This window comes from Thalassophryne amazonica, chromosome 7, assembly GCF_902500255.1.
Source record: "Thalassophryne amazonica chromosome 7, fThaAma1.1, whole genome shotgun sequence".
NCBI classification, from domain to species: domain Eukaryota; kingdom Metazoa; phylum Chordata; class Actinopteri; order Batrachoidiformes; family Batrachoididae; genus Thalassophryne; species Thalassophryne amazonica.
The window spans coordinates 108,927,812-108,947,141 of NC_047109.1; the positions used below are offsets into that span (position 1 = coordinate 108,927,812).

At 39.7% G+C, this 19,330-nt stretch overlaps 1 protein-coding gene across 2 annotated transcripts; it reads right to left on the minus strand.

The window, feature by feature from the left end:
- Positions 1-9,282: 9,282 nt before the first annotated feature.
- ccdc127a (coiled-coil domain containing 127a) lies at positions 9,283-19,122 on the minus strand. 2 transcript variants are annotated; one of them, XM_034175301.1, is made up of 4 exons: positions 19,003-19,122; positions 18,195-18,329; positions 10,191-10,435; positions 9,283-10,090 (listed from the first exon to the last, which is right to left on the minus strand). In XM_034175301.1, exons 2-4 carry the CDS (start codon positions 18,322-18,324, stop codon positions 9,638-9,640), a joined length of 828 nt encoding a protein of 275 aa, XP_034031192.1. In that variant the 5' UTR covers positions 18,325-18,329; positions 19,003-19,122; the 3' UTR covers positions 9,283-9,637. The 2 variants fall into 2 exon arrangements, with proteins under 2 accessions (XP_034031192.1, XP_034031191.1); XM_034175300.1 differs by having other exon boundaries at positions 18,195-18,351; positions 19,007-19,044.
- Positions 19,123-19,330: the final 208 nt, after the last annotated feature.

The following is a 19,330-nucleotide window of genomic DNA, read 5'->3' on the forward strand; positions in this document are numbered from 1 at the left end:
CTTGCCTGTGTATGAATGAGGTGGTGGTTGGAGGGGCCGTAGGCGTAGAATGGCAGCCACGCTTCTGTCAGTTTGCACTGGGGCAGCTATGGCTACACTACTAGCTTAACACCACCAATGTGTGTGAATGAATGAATAATGCAACTTGTAAAGCGCTTTGCATGTCTTGAAAAGTGCTCAATAAATCCAAGTAATTATTACTAAGAATCCTTTCCACCTGGTTGTGTGGGTTATGGCCCACGAGAATCCTGTATTTGCGTCTTTAATCTGGTTTTAAAGAGCAGCAACCTGCACTTATCTCAAGTCATCATTTGCCAGAACCGGTTGTGGTTTCATGAAGCTGATATTTTTTTTTCCCCCCTCTCCCAATGTTTTCCTTGTTTACCATGTTAATCATCTCAAAGCATATTGCCCGGCTGTCAGATTTTGCAGGATTTTAAACCATGGGTATAAATAAGAATAGTAGGATGGATGGATGAATGATCATTTAGGGTTAGTTTATTATAATTTTGAGGAAATTCAAAATTTTATTGCAACAGTAATGTCTATTTTTATTATGACCTCTTATGGTCCACCTGCAGTCCCTTTGTGGTCCACCAGGAGGCTGGGGCCCACACCATTGATTTCTATTTAATCCACTACATGGTGGATGCAGCTTGCAAGCTGTTGCCAGCAGCTGCCATCTTGCTTAGCGTTCGTTATTCCTCATCGTCAGGCTTTAGATTAAATGCAGTTTTGTGCAGCGTTTAGGGGAGGTGATGCTGGTCTAGTGGTTAAAGCGTTGGGCTTGAGACCAGAGGATCCTTGGTTCAAATCCCAGCCTGACTGGAAAATCACTAAGGGCCCTGTAACAGCAATATTCTGTCAGAGCAAATTTCTATATTGATTGATTTCTATTTATGTGTGGCTGTAAGACACTAACCAAGATGGCAGCATTCTGGCAACAACCAGCAAATGAGCGGTTCACCCTGATCCTCCATCTACTGAGTAAATAGAAATCTATGACCCACACACATAGTTTTATTAATAAATGTATACACCCACCTCCTAGGGAATCCTCCTGCCATCTGTTTTCTGAACCCACTTATTCCAGAAGAAGTGAGATGAAGACCATCTCCTGTTCACATGGTAACTGGAGGTTGAGGTTTGTGTCTTGTGTCATGCTTAGTTGTCATGTTACAGGGCAACATAATGTCACGTCATAGAATCCAATGGATGTCGACCTTGTTTGACCTTTACTTTGGAGACCAAACATTCAACACAGTCAAAACTATTTCATTTATTTGTTTTATTTCAACCAATAACTTGCATCATTTTTTACTGAAATTAACTTTTGACCCCTGTCCAAACTGAAACTGACCTCTGTCACCATTTTTGCTGTTTTTACCCCATAACTCTATAACATTCAGTCGTAGATAATCCAAACTATACCTTTTTGGAATAGTTACAATCAGACAAATAATGTAGTATATTTTTCAACACGGTTGAAGCATTTTTCCATTTTGACCTCTGTCTAATTCTTCATTGCCCCCTCCCTGGCTACAGCTACCACCCTGGGGTGGTTATTGTACATTTTTTGTGTAGGCTATGGTACACTGAGGCTGGATTCTAAGTGTCGTTTCGTCACCTTATGTGGTACTGATTAGGTCCAAATTGGTGACTGGCTCATAGACTATTAACTGGAGATGATAAGCTGAGTTATATATACACACACACTCATGTTTTAGGAATAACTGTGTAACGGGACCAATGCTGAGCTCACATCACCTGATGACATTTTTCCACTCTATAAATGTACAACCCCTGGCAAAAATTATGGAATCACCGGCCTCGGAGGATGTTCATTCAGAGTGTCTGAAATGCATTTGTCCTGTCGTGAACGTCTGAGATTACCTTATGCTACCCATAATGCATTGCTGCCTGGCACAGCATGTGCTCACAACCTTAAAAATAAGCACATTACTTTAAAACGAAAACATATATGTGATAGTTTCACTTTATAAACTTCAGACATGACAATTTTAAATAACTTGTCTAAAATGAGTGGTTAAAATTTGAACCATAAGTTAAACATGTATGCCGCTGGATGACTTGGTGACATTGCGATTGTATTATGGTGTTAAAGGAAATAACTTTTTTTTTGTTACTAGTTCTCCTTTGATTACAAACAGATTGGGTTCTATTTGCAGAGGGTAGAACAACCTGCCTGTTAAGAAACTTTAAACAGGTAGGTTTTAACAGTTTTAAAAACGTTTTTCACTGTTCATCTTAGTTTAGTACGGTTATCGGTCTAAAAGTTATCGGACGGTAATTCATCGGAAGATAATTACTCCAATGATGGTTTTTAAATTTATCTAAAAAGATAATCCGGTAATGAAAACATTATCTTCGATAATTATCTGTTATCGGATTATCGGAAGTGTCCCACCACTGACTTTAGCACACATGCAAAGTATTCATACATTCATGTTTCCTTATTCATTACAAAGCTCCTGTTAACTTTCATTGAAAACTAGACGGGACAGTACAGAATAAAGTCAACAAAGACCACAAACATTCTACTGCTTTCAATACATATTGTAAGCAGCAGTACACAAAACACTGAACAAAAAGACCCCCCCAAACATAATCATACCAAATACTCCCATCACCAAATTCACATAAAAAAAGTGTTTCTGACAAGGTGTTTTTATTTCATGGCTGCTGTGTTCAGCACAGTGGTTTTGTCCGATTATTATGAAGGAAATTTACTTATCAGCAGATGCTGATACCAGATGTGCATCATCTAGTACAGCTTGTCATTTTTGTTGGTACATTCCTCCCAAGTGTTTTGGCTGATTTCCACCAAACTTGCTCTGTAGTCAAGGGTCAACACAGGAATTACCCTTAAATGGTTTGTTTTTGGTAAAGGTCATTGGGATTAAAGGTCACAATTTCCACCAAACATGTATGTGGTTTCCTGAACTGCCCAGGGGATGTCAAATTTGACAAAGGTCAATCACTGGGGTCCAGGTCATGTCTGGTTGTTTGCAGACTCTGGAATTGCCCTCAAAGGGTTCATTTCAGCAAATGTCAATGTGGTCAAAGTCATGGAATTAGATTTTCCTCCTAATTTGGACCAAATGTCTCAAATGTAGGTGGACTCCAAAATGGCTTTCTTAAGGTCAACCAAAGATTAGAGATTCAGGTCAAGATCATTCAAGTCAAAGGTCAAATTTCCACAGTCTGTGATGGACTCACACACAGAAATCTGGTGATGATCAAAGAGAACTGCAATCTATGGGAACTCAGAGTGCCTGGAGTACCAGAGGTTTGGACACACTTTCCCATTTGTCCAACTGTTTGATTGGTAGCTAATACTAGAGCTCCTTGCAAAATCCTATTGTGGGACATGATGACAACCAACCTGTTGCTTATATTGGTAGATACCGAGTGGCACCTTTGGCATCCCATTGTTTTAACTGACAGGTGCCATATTGTTTCGAGAGTGATCGCACACTGATTGTACCACACATCACACACACACCTCAGAGGGGGAGTTGGATGTGTGGTTTTACTCTACAGCAGGTTTCACAATGACAGGATGCTGTGCATATAATACAAAAATTAAACCAAAAACAGATATAAGATGTATACATACCCTGCAACTGCAGAAAGGAGAAAAATATGGGAAAACATGGTCAAGAGAATTGGATGGAAAGCAACGTTCAGCTCATGTCTCTGTCAGGCAAGTCCATGATCAAGCTTCTACAATGCGTAGACCCAGCCCTTCAGGCTTTTAGATCATAATTATGGCTATCAAAATAATGTAATTTAGATTACTTATTTAGTCTATCACGTCAAAAAATTATAATTCAATTAATCTCATCAGTGCCGGGCCAGAAGTACGTATTTTTAATGGCACCAATGAAAAACAACCACCAAATGTCATTATTCTGGAAATCATTGACTTCAGTGCATTGGCAGAAAGGTGCGGGATAAACAGCTATGTTCTAATTATTTGTTGCTCTGCTGTGCATACAAGTCAAACATCTGTTAATTGCTTTTCTTGTTGAAGTAACTTGCTTTAATAAATGTCATAAGGAGGTCTATAATGTGGGCTTTTGTGTGTGCGCATGTGCTAAGTAGAGTTTTACGGTGAAATGCTCATTAGGCCTTAAACAATCGTTAATTAAACGCAGTTGCTGACCTCAAACAACAAACTAACAAATGTGTTTTCCAGATCTAAATGAACCCTACTTGGAGATGATAAAACAGGTGTGATGACTATAGAGTTGAAATATATTCATTTTCTGCCAGGGCACAGTTGCAGCAGAACATGCAGCTCATCCCACACTTCCCTATCCTTGGCCAAGTTGTAATATAGGCCCTGTACAAATAGTCAATGCAGTGTTCAATGGAATGAGCAAGGAAACAGCATGGCATCAAATTGCTACTTGTTACCACTTTCTGTATATGGGCACTCTACTGGAAATTGTGATGGAGTTGCACAACAAAAACATTTTAATTTTAAATTGCATGGTACTCGATGATAGTCTATCTCCATTAACATCCCAAATAATTTTCTCTTCTGTTGTTGCTGTGCTTGTGCAATAACTGAAATGATGGCAATTGTAGGAGCTCGCAAGCAATCAGTGCCTGATGGTCAGAGTAAGAGCAAGATGGTGGCCTCACCATTTCACAATTGCTATACCTGCTTCAACCCAGGCACAGATGGGTTGAACCATCAAGACCAGGAAACTCTATCCTAAACAAGGTGAACACATTGGTGTTACTTTTGTCCGACGTAGACATCACAGCTCTTCGTGCTATTGTTCCTGTGGGTACTACTGCATGGCCAGATTAAAAAAATGCAAAGAACCCATTCATACCAGAGCCAAACAAAACTGCACAGCTCCAGAAAAAAAAATAAAAAAAAATAAAATCATGGCACTAGTAAGCGTTACAGGCTAAATGAAGCAAATGGTCTCTCAGTGAACATTGGTTGCGTATCCAGCATAGATACAACCTGCATCTTCTTACAGATTTATCATTATATATTTTTATATTAATTTAAACTTTGTTTTTAGTTCAGAGTTTGAACTTGTTTTCGTTACTTCTGCAGTGCTTTTAGAAGTTCTCTAACATTAGTGCTGGAGCTAAGGCTAAGATTGTGCGTTTTTGGGTTAAAAGCATGAACCTTGGCACAGTTATAGAGTGACCCCAGGTGAATATTTCTGGATATGGATACATTCTGGCAGAGCCCCCTGGCGGCCACAGCTGGAACTAAGTGTGCCCATCGAAATAACACTACTTCAGTAAATAAATCACGTTTTATATATATGTAAATTATATACTAAAATGCATAAGACTAGTTTAATAATACTAAGTATATCAGAGTAAGTTTAGGTAATGAATCACAAATCGATCCAGTCCTTTGGGGCGGCCTCGTAGACGCCATACGAGGGAGCATGAGTTGCTCCTGAGGTTAATCTATTTTTAAACCTAATAAACTACTTATAAATCCAAACACCTCTCTTTGTTGACTGCCAAAACAAACAAACAAACAATATATATATATATATATATATATATATATACACACACACTAAACCGGCATAAGGCACCATTTGACTGGGGGGGCTAACCTATGTTTGAAAGCAGTTTCCTTCACAGTTGCAAAGTGCAGTCCACTTCAGCTGGGCTTTGCTGCATTTGCATAGACCCCTGCAAGATTTCTTGCACTTGCAGTGTATTAGCTCATAGCACATTTCATGTGCCTGTTGAAGGGTGGTCCCTCTTGGTATCCACTTTCTATTAGTTTCATTCCATTCCCAGCCATACAGTGATGGACTTGGCAGCTGTGGTTCTTTCTTTAATGACTGACCCCATATATGTCCTGCTACGAAAGCTGCTCTCAGAATGTGCTGCTTTAATGCTGTTTGTGTTGGAGGAATGCCTTCAAGAGATTTAGATTTCCTAGAGAACATATGCTGCCTTGCATCATTGACACTGGAAAGCTCACTTGTGCGATCATACTAGAGTACAACAAATCTCTCGATTAGACACAGAGAGGCTTCAGTCAGCTCCTCTGCAGATGCCGGAGACAAGAACGCTTTTGTAACATCAGGATAGGCATTCCATGTATCCCATGCACTCTTCTTGCCCTTTCCAGCAAAGAATGATGTCATGTCACAGCCACTAAATGCATGGAAAAATAATGCCTGTGCTTTGGATACAGAAAGAGCACCAGCAATCTCATGGATTGCTATGTACCTCTGAGTTTTCCTTGTGCCAAAGGAGATCCACAATTCAGGAACTCCAAATCTGTGGAAGAAAGCTACTGCAAGAATGACAACGTCAGTGTCAGCTGTTCTGATCATGATACTTGCATGACCTTTTGTGGCAGCATCCAATACATGTGAAGATGGCTCTAACATTCTCTTATCTGTTATTGCTGAATTGCAGATCACATTTTTGTTCACTGTGCAGAGAATCTGCTTGTCTTTTTTAATGCTTGCTGCCTGTTCAGCAAGGAGGGTGAACAATTCTGTTTTGTTCCCATTGTTCCTCAGAAAGCTTTGCCAGTTACCAGGAATCTGAGTTGAGAGAGTGACCCTTCGACGCACGCCAGTACCTCTTTTCTCTCTGGTTGAGGCCTTTAGACTTTTTGCATCATAGACATCAAACACATCAACTCTGTCCACATTCTGCAAGATTTTCTCAATGTGAGGGAAAAAAACCTCTGCAATGTAGTCAGCAAATGTCTTGGATGTGATGGTTCTTAGACTATGGACTACCATGGCACCATCCAGTACAATTGAAGTCACCGCAGGTGCTGCGTTGTGCGACTCAAGTAAAGCTTCCAAGGGAGACAACAAATCAGCCTTCTTTCCTGATCTCATTTCTCCAGTTTTTGGGAGTGAAGGTGGCCATGGTTGGTTTTCATACTTGAAAAACTCTTCTACGTTTCCCTCTCTAGACTGACATGCTATGTATAGTCTTGAAAACAAAGTACAGTCATCTTTCAGAGCAGAGACCTGGCTTTTCTGCTTTGTTTGTGACTTGAGATCCCGAGAAGGACAACTTGTTTTTCTTGATTGGCTGCATTATAGACTTGGACTGAGGAACTAACCGCTCAACAACATATGCCTCATACTGTTGCTGACCCACTGGTGTGGGCTCAGTTGGACCAGAAGGACCTGGGATTGGATCATCAATTATCTTAAATGACATAATGAAACTTCAACCTCCTTAATGTTGTAACTATATAGCTCTATATAGGCCTACATTTGACAATAAATGTTACTAAACTGGAATGAACACTATAGATGTAGCTACTAATAACACCTATCAAACAGCTGACAAGACATCCAACCATAAAATGATGGCCAAGTGCATTTCCCTGGTGAGAGTTACTGAAAACATGAAACCACTGGCGACACCCCACAGTGGAAATCGCAGCAATTCACCAGTATTTATTCTATAATGTCTCTCAATGTGTTTTTTTTTATATCTGCATATAATATTACCAAGTTGTATTATAATAAAATATGTAATATCATGATTGTTAATATTAAACAAAATACAGTTACTGTTGGTATTTGTTGGCTATCATTAAAACATTAATAAACAAAAAAAAAATAAAAAATCAAACAGTGGCCACCAGGGCCTAAATATTATAAACAACTATTGTAGTCACTGTTTCCTCTGTAAATATAGTAAATGCAAAACCTAAACTACAACCCTTGGCAACAATTATGGAATCACCGGCCTCGGAGGATGTTCATTCAGTTGTTTAATTTTGTAGGAAAAAAGCAGATCACAGACATGACACAAAACTAAAGTCATTTCAAATGTCAACTTTCTGGCTTTAAGAAACACTATAAGAAATCAAGAAAATAATTGTGGCAGTCAGTAACGGTTACTTTTTTAGACCAAGCAGAAGGAAAAAAAATATGGACTCGCTCAATTCTGAGGAATAAATTATGGAATCACCCTGTAAATTTTCATCCCCAAAACTAACACCTGCATCAAATCAGATCTGCTCCTTAGTCTGCATCTAAAAAGGAGTGATCACACCTTGGAGAGCTGATGCACCAAGTGGACTGACATGAATCATGGCTCCAACACGAGAGATGTCAATTGAAACAAAGGAGAGGATTATCAAACTCTTAAAACAGGGTAAATCATCACGCAATGTTGCAAAAGATGTTGGTTGTTCACAGTCAGCTGTCTAAACTCTGGACCAAATACAAACAACATGGGAAGGTTGTTAAAGGCAAACATACTGGTAGACCAAGGAAGACATCAAAGCGTCAAGACAGAAAACTTAAAGCAATATGTCTCAAAAATCGAAAATGCACAACAAAACAAATGAGGAACGAATGGGAGGAAACTGGAGTCAACGTCTGTGACTGAACTGTAAGAAACCACCTAAAGGAAATGGGATTTACATACAGAAAAGCTAAATGATAGCCATCATTAACACCTAAACAGAAAAAAACAAGGTTACAATGGGCTAAGGAAAAGCAATCATGGACTGTGGATGACTGAATGAAAGTCATATTCAGTGATGAATCTCGAATCTGCATTGGGCAAGGTGATGATGCTGGAACTTTTGTTTGGTGCCGTTCCAATGAGATTTATAAAGATGACTGCCTGAAGAGAACATGTAAATTTCCACAGTCATTGATGATATGGGGCTGCATGTCAGGTAAAGGCACTGGGGAGATGGCTGTCATTACATCATCAATAAATGCACAAGTTTACGTTGATATTTTGGACACTTTTCTTATCCCATCAATTGAAAGGATGTTTGGGGATGATGAAATCATTTTTCAAGATGATAATGCATCTTGCCATAGAGCAAAAACTGTGAAAACATCCCTTGCAAAAAGACACATAGGGTCAATGTCATGGCCTGCAAATAGTCCAGATCTTAATCCAATTGAAAATCTTTGGTGGAAGTTGAAGAAAATGGTCCAATGACAAGGCTCCAACCTGCAAAGCTGATCTGGCAACAGCAATTAGACAAAGTTGGAGCCAGATTGATGACGAGTACTGTTTGTCACTCATTAAGTCCATGCCTCAGAGACTGCAAGCTGTTATAAAAGCCAGAGGTGGTGCAACAAAATACTAGTGATGTGTTGGAGCATTCTTTTGTTTTTCATGATTCCATAATTTTTTCCTTCTGCTTGGTCTAAAAAAGTAAGTGTTACTGACTGCCACAATTTTTTTTCCTGATTTCTTATAGTGTTTCTTAAAGCCAGAAAGTTGCCATTTGAAATGACTTTAGTTTTGTGTCATGTCTGTGATCTGCTTTTTTTCTACAAAATTAAACAACTGAATGAACATCCTCCGAAGCCAGTGATTCCATAATTTTTGCCAGGGGTTGTAGCATCACAATCAGAAATCTGACAATTTCTATGGCATCGCCTATTTCTTTAAATATTAGTTCCAGCTGTGGCCACCAGGGGGCTCTGCCAGAATGTATCCATATCCAGAAATATTCACCTGGGGTCACACAATAACTGTGCCAAGATTCATGCTTTTAACCCAAAAACGCACGATCTTAGTACCGGGCTAGCCTTAGCTCCTGCACTACATACAGCAAGTACAGCTCATTTTCCACATGGGGAAAGTAGAATTTCTCTGTTTATGGTCGGTGTGTGTGAGACTGAATCTTCCCTCCTAAAATAGCTTCTTCTGCTCGCTTATGTTTCTGGACCGTGACCTGCAGCTGCCAGTATTTGAGATACACCCACATGAGACTTCCGTTCTTCCTCTTGTCCATGTTTAGCAAGTCCGCACAATGTTTATCTCGCTTAAAAATGTCCTTGAGACCTGCCTCTAGATCCAGGTCTTGCGCGATCGGTTCTTTGACAGCTTTAAGCAGGATGTTATTCTCCATCTCTTGACGATACTTTTTAGGGTGAATGGCGGAACAGTAGGCATTCTGTCGCTCCACAAGCTGACCTTCCAGCTCCTTCAGAGTGGCTGTAGCTCGCTGGTACCAGTCGTTCTCTCGCTCCAGCGCATGATGGAGAGCTGCACCTGCGGCGCCAGACTCCACCAGCCATTGCTTCTCGTTCTCTAAAGCTTCACGCTCCTTTGAAAAAAATAATAAAAAATACACTCAGGTTTTTCCTTTGGACAGAAGAAAGAGAGACGAGAAGATGAGCCACCAGTAGTGCCTACTGTAATGTTACCTGTTGTAACTGTTTCCGTTCTTCTACCAGCCTCTGAGTCTGTGAAACCAGAGCTTGCTTGTAGCCTGTGACCCGCTGCCTCTCCTTCTCTAGCTCCAGTTCCAGGGTTGCAGCTGTCCTGCTCCTGTCTGTCAGGGTCTCCCGGTACTTTGCCTCCATTTCACTTTTGATTATGACCATATCCTTGTCATATTGGGCTTTGGCTTTCTCTATCTCCCTCTGAGACTCTCTGGTCCAGATCCAACCTGAAGGAAGGAATGGTGAGAAACGAGATCAAAGCAATCATTTGGGTTTTCTGACGGTCACACCACCTGCAACTCCCATTTGTCTTCCACATAATGCATTTAACGCAGCACTGGCAGCTGCTAAAAATAAAACAAATGATCCATCTTTTTTTTGCAAAGCAGATGGCTCTGTAGGATGAGATGGACTACACCCATATAAACCCGGGTCAGGTTCCACGACTGTCCATCATGCTACCTGATGAGTGATGCAAATCATACAGCATGTAAGATAAGTATTTAACACATCAATATTTTTATCAGTAAATTTATTTCTCAAGGTGTTGCTGACATTAAATTTTCATCAGATGTCAGTAATCCACACATACAAAGAAATCAAAGCAATTAAGGGCGGAAATTAAATTATGAAAAATAAAATGGAATGACACATGGAAAAAATATTGAGCACGCCACTACTACATAATTTATCCATTGATTAACTTTCCACTTCCAGATTATGGCCCCAACAGTGATCATTAGACCATTCAGAAGTTTAGAAGTCCTTCTGCAACCAATTCCTTAAGTATGTTTTGCAACAATAAGGTTGCAAAGATCTTGAGAGCTCTTTGCTTCCCCCCCATCAGGAGATGTTTCTTGTGTGACATCTTAGTAATGAGGCTTTTTTATAGGCCATCATTTGGGACTGAACCAGCTAACAAGGGGCAGAATTGCTTTCTAATTATCGATAGATTTCAGCTGGTGTCTTGGCTTTCCATGCCTTTTTGCACCTTCCTTTTATCATGTGTTCAACATTTTTTCCTGTCATTTCACATTATTACACATAACTTAATTTCTATACTTATTTGTGCATTACTTTGGTTGTTACTGACATCTGGTGAAAATTTCATGCCAATAGCACCTTTTGCATTTCTGAGGAAAAATGGTGATGTGTTTAATACTTATTTTACCCGCTGTGTATACAGTACATACTCTAACACACATACAGCAGGAAACTGACCCAACAGTCCATCTATACCCTGGAATATTAAAAACCATTTATATACAGTACTACATTGGGACAAACATTTTAATGGCCGGGTCCTTAACCAGATGTAGACCACACTGTTTAGGGAATCACAGTCCTACCACACATATAATGACTTCTACATTTATTTTTGACTCACTGACAACAAAATATCTGAAAGATTACAGAAAACTGCCATCAGCTCTTGGGCAAGCATCTGGACCGAAACAAGATAAGTTAAAAAAAAAAAATGGCTGGACAGATTTTCACCAAACTTGGTGGGAATATTACTTGGGTTGATATCTTGAGATGATTAACTTTAGGAGAGGATCAGAAAATAGTTATAGACAAGGTAAACCAAAACATTCATTCAATTAATTTTCAAGCGCTTGCAAACGGCCCCTCCCACACTTCCCTATCCTCGGCCAAGTCCTGTAGTTCTTCCCGGGGAACCCAAAGTGTTCCCAAGCCAGCTGGGAAATTTAATCCCTCCAGTGTGTCCTGGGTCTTCCCCGGGAGCCTCCTCCCAGTTGGACGTGCCTGGAAGACCTCCCTAAGGAGACAACCAGGATTCATCCTCAACAGGTGCCTGAACTACCACCCCAATTGGCTCTTTTGATGCAAAGAAGCAGCGGCTCTAATCTGACTCCCTGCTGGTTTAATGAGATCTGCACTCCCCACGTCTGAGTGCTCCCATTTACAAGTGCGCATGTGTGGGTCAGTATATAAACTTCGGCCGGACTTGCAGCTCCCCTTTCTATCACCACCTAGCAGATGTGCTGGTTCGTGCACCAGCTGTTCCGCCATCAATGACATTTGCTCCCCCAAAAATTTGACGTGGGCCGATTTCAGCATGAAAGCAGGGATGATAAAACTGTTTTTTATGCGGCCTAATGTTTTTTTTTTTTTTTAAATGGAAATTAGCAATCCATTTTCTGAAATGACACCGGTAAGGCAGGTTTTGTTACACAATTCATGTCTCAACTACACATACTTTCCTCATTGCTGCTGCTCATATTTTCTGAAATGAAACAGGTATGGTAGGTTTTGTAACAATTCGTGTCTCAACTACATGTATTTTCCTTGTTGGTGCTGCTGGTGATCATTCAAGTCAGATATGGGAGCTTCAAGCAGGAGTAGGGATGGGTATTGATAAGGTTGAATGATGATGATGATAAGGATGAATATGTTAGTTTAAATGAGTCAACACCCCCGAGTCACACTAACTGTCAGAATGCTCGTAGCACGGGCCGAGGCGGAGGATTAGCAGCAATCTTCCATTCCAGCTTATTAATTAATCAAAAACCCAAACAGAGCTTTAATTCATTTGAAAGCTTGACTCTTAGTCTTGTCCATCCAAATTGGAAGTCCCAAAAACCAGTTTTATTTGTTATTATCTATCGTCCACCTGGTCGTTACTGTGAGTTTCTCTGTGAATTTTCTGACCTTTTGTCTGACTTAGTGCTTAGCTCAGATAAGATAATTATAGTGGGCGATTTTAACATCCACACAGATGCTGAGAATGACAGCCTCAACACTGCATTTAATCTATTATTAGACTCAATTGGCTTTGCTCAAAATGTAACTGAGTCCACCCACCACTTTAATCATATCTTAGATCTTGTTCTGACTTATGGTATGGAAATTGAAGACTTAACAGTATTCCCTGAAAACTCCCTTCTGTCTGATCATTTCTTAATAACATTTACATTTACTCTGATGGACTACCCAGCAGTGGGGAATAAGTTTCATTACACTAGAAGTCTTTCAGAAAGCGCTGTAACTAGGTTTAAGGATATGATTCCTTCTTTATGTTCTCTAATGCCATATACCAACACAGTGCAGGGTAGCTACCTAAACTCTGTAAGTGAGATAGAGTATCTCGTCAATAGTTTTACATCCTCATTGAAGACAACTTTGGATGCTGTAGCGCCTCTGAAAACGAGAGCTTTAAATCAGAAGTGCCTGACTCCATGGTATAACTCACAAACTCGCAGCTTAAAGCAGATAACCTGTAAGTTGGAGAGGAAATGGCGTCTCACTAATTTAGAAGATCAACACTTAGCCTGGAAAAATAGTCTGTTGCTCTATAAAAAAGCCCTCCGTAAAGCTAGGACATCTTACTACTCATCATTAATTGAAGAAAATAAGAACAACCCCAGGTTTCTTTTCAGCACTGTAGCCAGGCTGACAAAGAGTCAGAGCTCTACTGAGCCGAGTATTCCTTTATCTAGTAATGACTTCATGACTTTCTTTGCTAATAAAATTTTAACTATTAGAGAAAAAATTACTCATAACCATCCCAAAGACATATCGTTATCTTTGGCTGCTTTCAGTAATGCTGGTATTTGGTTAGACTCTTTCTCTCCGATTGCTCTGTCTGAGTTATTTTCATTAGTTACTTCATCCAAACCATCACATGTCTATTAGACCCCATTCCTACCAGGCTGCTCAAGGAAGCCCTACCATTAATTAATGCTTCGATATTAAATATGATCAATCTATCTTTATTAGTTGGCTATGTACCACAGGCTTTTAAGGTGGCAGTAATTAAACCATTACTTAAAAAGCCATCACTTGACCCAGCTATCTTAGCTAATTATAGGCCAATCTCCAACCTTCCTTTTCTCTCAAAAATTCTTGAAAGGGTAGTTGTAAAACAGCTAACTGATCATCTGCAGAGGAATGGTCTATTTGAAGAGTTTCAGTCAGGTTTTAGAATTCATCATAGTACAGAAACAGCATTAGTGAAGGTTACAAATGATCTTCTTATGGCCTCAGACAGTCAATCAATCAATTCAATCAATTTAATTTATATAGCGCCAAATCACAACAAACAGTTGCCCCAAGGCGCTTTATATTGTAAGGCAAGGCCATACAATAATTACGTAAAAACCCCAACGGTCAAAACGACCCCCTGTGAGCAAGCACTTGGCGACAGTGGGAAGGAAAAACTCCCCCCTAACAGGAAGAAACCTCCAGCAGAACCAGGCCCAGGGAGCAGGAAATTAGAGGTCATCCATGTCTTTATGTCTATAAGACAATCCTGCAGTTTAACTAATTGGTGTGTGTCCTCTGGCTTCATGGATAGATAAAGCTGGGTATCATCTGCATAACAATGAAAATTTAAGCAATACCGTCTAATAATACTACCTAAGGGAAGCATGTATAAAGTGAATAAAATTGGTCCTAGCACAGAACCTTGTGGAACTCCATAATTAACTTTAGTCTGTGAAGAAGATTCCCCATTTACATGAACAAATTGTAATCTATTAGACAAATATGATTCAAACCACCGCAGCGCAGTGCCTTTAATACCTACGGCATGCTCTAATCTCTGTAATAAAATTTTATGGTCAACAGTATCAAAAGCAGCACTGAGGTCTAACAGAACAAGCACAGAGATGAGTCCACTGTCCGAGGCCATAAGAAGATCATTTGTAACCTTCACTAATGCTGTTTCTGTACTATGATGAATTCTAAAACCTGACTGAAACTCTTCAAATAGACCATTCCTCTGCAGATGATCAGTTAGCTGTTTTACAACTACCCTTTCAAGAATTTTTGAGAGAAAAGGAAGGTTGGAGATTGGCCTATAATTAGCAAAGATAGCTGGGTCAAGTGATGGCTTTTTAAGTAATGGTTTAATTACTGCCACCTTAAAAGCCTGTGGTACATAGCCAACTAATATAGATAGATTGATCATATTTAAGATCGAAGCATTAAATAATGGTAGGGCTTCCTTGAGCAGCCTGGTAGGAATGGGGTCTAATAAACATGTTGATGGTTTGGATGAAGTAACTAATGAAAATAACTCAGACAGAACAATCGGAGAGAAAGAGTCTAACCAAATACCGGCATCACTGAAAGCAGCCAAAGATAACGATACGTCTTTGGGATGGTTATGAGTAATTTTTTCTCTAATAGTTAAAATTTTGTTAGCAAAGAAAGTCATGAAGTCATTACTAGTTAAAGTTAATGGAATACTCAGCTCAATGGAGCTCTGACTCTTTGTCAGCCTGGCTACAGTGCTGAAAAGAAACCTGGGGTTGTTCTTATGTTCTTCAATTAGTGATGAGTAGAAAGATGTCCTAGCTTTACGGAGGGCTTTTTTATAGAGCAACAGACTCTTTTTCCAGGCTAAGTGAAGATCTTCTAAATTAGTGAGACGCCATTTCCTCTCCAACTTACGGGTTATCTGCTTTAAGCTACGAGTTTGTGAGTTATACCACGGAGTCAGGCACTTCTGATTTAAAGCTCTCTTTTTCAGAGGAGCTACAGCATCCAAAGTTGTCTTCAATGAGGATGTAAAACTACTGACGAGATACTCTATCTCACTTACAGAGTTTAGGTAGCTACTCTGCACTGTGTTGGTATATGGCATTAGAGAACATAAAGAAGGAATCATATCCTTAAACCTATCCTTAAATCATTAGTGATTGATCTCTGCTCCCCTCCACAGCATGTCTTTTTCCTGGTTCTCTCCCTCAGCCCCAACCAGTCCCAGCAGAAGACTGCCCCTCCCTGAGCCTGGTTCTGCTGGAGGTTTCTTCCTGTTAAAAGGGAGTTTTTCCTTCCCACTGTCGCCAAGTGCTTGCTCACAGGGGGTCGTTTTGACCGTTGGGGTTTTTATGTAATTATTGTATGGCCTTGCCTTACAATATAAAGCGCCTTGGGGCAACTGTTTGTTGTGATTTGGCGCTATATAAATAAAATTGATTGATTGATTATCGATTCTGCTTATCGATCCGATTCCTTATTGATTCCCTTATCGATACCTCATTAATTTTGTACTAAAAGTAGGCTTTACAGGTTTTCTATGTATTTCCTTGAGTCTTAAAGTAAATAAATATGAAATCAGTCACTGTATCCTTGATCTCTGGACATAAATAAAAATAAACAAAACTGTGTTTCACTTTGAAGTTATTAATTCAGACTGAATTCTATCATTCTATCTTGACTTGTCAGAGAGCCGCGCAACGTTTGGAGCTGTGTGAACACAACGGAGGATGATTCTCATTTCTTTCTCGCAACAAGACAGGAGTCCCAGTTAGTAAATTTAATCCGCACAAAAGTGAATCACAACTCATATTCAGGGATGAAAGTGGTGAAAAACAAAAAAAGCTGAAACCCAAAATTACCCCCCAACACCACCTGCACGAAAATATTTGAATTCTAGAAGCTCTGAAATGCAATCTGGGACTATTCCAGACAATAAACTGGAGTGAGTGCTGAATCCATTTAGGTGAGAAAAAGAAAATACAACTTTCCTTATTCAAATTCATTCCAGTAGTATTCTGCTCTTACTAGGATGCAGCAGTTTTCTAGTTTGGCAGATAGTTCTGGAGGAAATCACTGAAGAAATTAACAAACTGAAAATATGGTTTGACCGAAACAAACTGTCATTAAACTTAAATAAGACAGGGATGAAATGGAGGTGTAAGAGTCACTAGGTGTTCACAGGAAACATTTATTTCTGTATTTATTTATGTTAGTTGATATTATATATTTTCTGTTGTGTTTCTATTCAGGTTATTTTTGTCTCTTTCTCTAAAATTGTATATAATAATCGGATTATTAATATATAAGCAAAAATAAATTTAAGGAATATTACAATTTGAAAACAAATGCACCCGAACGTGATGACGGCTGCAATTGCTAAATGCTAACTTTTAACATTGAAAATGCCATAGACATGCTAACGCGTTAGCATCGCTCCCGTTTTTAAGTTATAAAATACATCTATCAACTGTTTCAGAAGACCATAACAGGTCGGTTTAACATAGAAAAGGTAAATAATACTCACAGACGTATGCTCTTTAGGGTTTTAGCGGGGGAAAATTAAGCGAAAGAAAGAAATAAACGAAGCAATCGACCGAAGCATTGCTTCCATCTGCGAACCACACTTCGATTGGTTCAAGGTTCAAAGCAAAGTCGCGCTGCAGAAAAGTTGATTAAGGACCCGCTGCAGGGTCTGTAATCAATGTAGAGAAAATATCATTTTCCTGACAAACACCCGCCAAAACAACGGCCACTCTGAAGGACCGATAACAGAATCGTTAAGCACAAAGCTTATTGATGTCGGTGGATCGAATCATTTCTTAACGATATCCGAAAGGAACCGGTTCTTGATATCCATCCCTAAGCAGGAGGGACTTCTGTGACATACCACAGTCCCAGCGGTCACTCAATTTTCATGCATGTGCAGACTAGTGTACAGGAATCATCAGACTTGGAGACCGCCGAGTCCCCGACACCGGATAGTCGAGCTTCTCGCCCTTTAATTTCGAAAGAATACTTTTGGAAAGAAGTTGGGAGAGGCTGCACGGACACTCACCATGATGTCACACAAGAACAATTTGACAAAATCGTTAAACAAAATCAGCTGATCGCGATTTAACAAAAACACGGTGGAAAAAATACTTTCTACTGTATCTCTGCAACCAGTAGAGCTAGAGAGATGATCTAAAGTTTATATTGATCAGCAAGGGATTTGTGATTGATTGATATAAGTTCAGTGTGCAGGGATTGCATCAATCCTCTGATGCCTTTTTTTGAAAATACAAATCCATCCATTATTTCCATCATGTTTCATAAATAGTTTCTGACTTTTTGAGTTAACTTGCTCATAACAGGTCAGGATACCAAGTAGGGGGCCAACACAATCTCCTTAGCAGAGCTAATAACTCAATGGTATCACCCACTGATTATGTCTTCAACCACAAACGCACTCAAAGAAGCGTTCTTGTGTTAACTTACGAAAAGCAGCCAGTCCAAGCATAGGGACAAGCAAGGCATAATTCCACTGGTTCCCATCACCGGCTCCTGCCCGCCTTCCTCTGGGGTCCGGTTGTATGTTCCATCTGGGGGGGTCATTCAAGTTGTTCATGGGGGCTGCCAACACATGAATGAATGGCAAAGTTAGTATTTGGACAGTTAGAAAATTTTTGTATTTTTGCTTCTCTACACCAAACAAATACTACACAAACAATTTAGGAATTTAGGAGCCATTTGTATACACAACCCCTCTAATTTCAGAAGCCATAAGTAATTGGACAAAATAATTATAAGGATTTACTGCCCTTGGGCAAGGTCCTTAATCCCCTAGTTGCTCCCGGTGTGTAGTGGGCACCTTGTATGGCAGCACCCTGGCATCGGGGTAAATGTGAGGCATTATTGTAAAGCGTTTTGAGCGTCTGATGCAGATGGAAAAGCGAAAATGATCATTTAATGAACATTTTCTTGAACTTCGTTTACATCAACCACGTATTGTACGCTACGGTAAATCACTCTACAGTAGACAGCTGAATCCTTAAAGAAAGAACCAATGAAAAACCTGCTGAAATATGTTTTTGCGAATACACATTATACGTGAAAGTTTGCTAGCAATTAGCTTGTTAGCGTTTCACAAAGTTTTGCGATAACAGCAGCAACCGAACGAGATTTGAGTTTGACGGCTCAGCTGTCAGCTAACACCTTAGCTCGCCTTCTATGAGCATTTCAGATAACACAGCGCAATTTCGGGTAGGGGTGGATATTTGTGCGATATAAACTCTAACGTTCTCACCTTGGCTGGGTCACGTAAACATTTCTTCTTCTTCTTCTTCTTCTTCTTCTTCTTCTGTGTGTTTAATGGCGGTTGTCAACCAACATATACGGAGCATTACCTCCACCAGATGTGTATATGACGCAAACATTTGTTCCTGCTGTATGCGGATGACATAATTTCTAACTTTAGTATTACCTCTGCTGATACGGGGGACGTCTCATGGAACAGATTTCTTAACAAGCTATTTTTTTAAAAATGCTGACTTTAACATTTGTGCGCACCTTAACTATTACAGGAAAATTAAAGGCATGGTGTTCCCTGTTTCATGGTGTTCCCCGTTTACAAT

Excerpts from the sequence above, each read along its gene's own strand:
- ccdc127a (XM_034175301.1), bottom strand. The coding sequence starts at position 18,324 with ATGAACAACTTGAATGACCCCCCCAGATGGAACATACAACCGGACCCC. Across the intron at positions 10,436-18,194 it reads GCTTGGACTGGCTGCTTTTC|GTTGGATCTGGACCAGAGAG; the intron begins GTAAGTTAACAC and ends TCCTTCCTTCAG. Across the intron at positions 10,091-10,190 it reads AACGGAAACAGTTACAACAG|GAGCGTGAAGCTTTAGAGAA; the intron begins GTAACATTACAG and ends TTTTTTTCAAAG.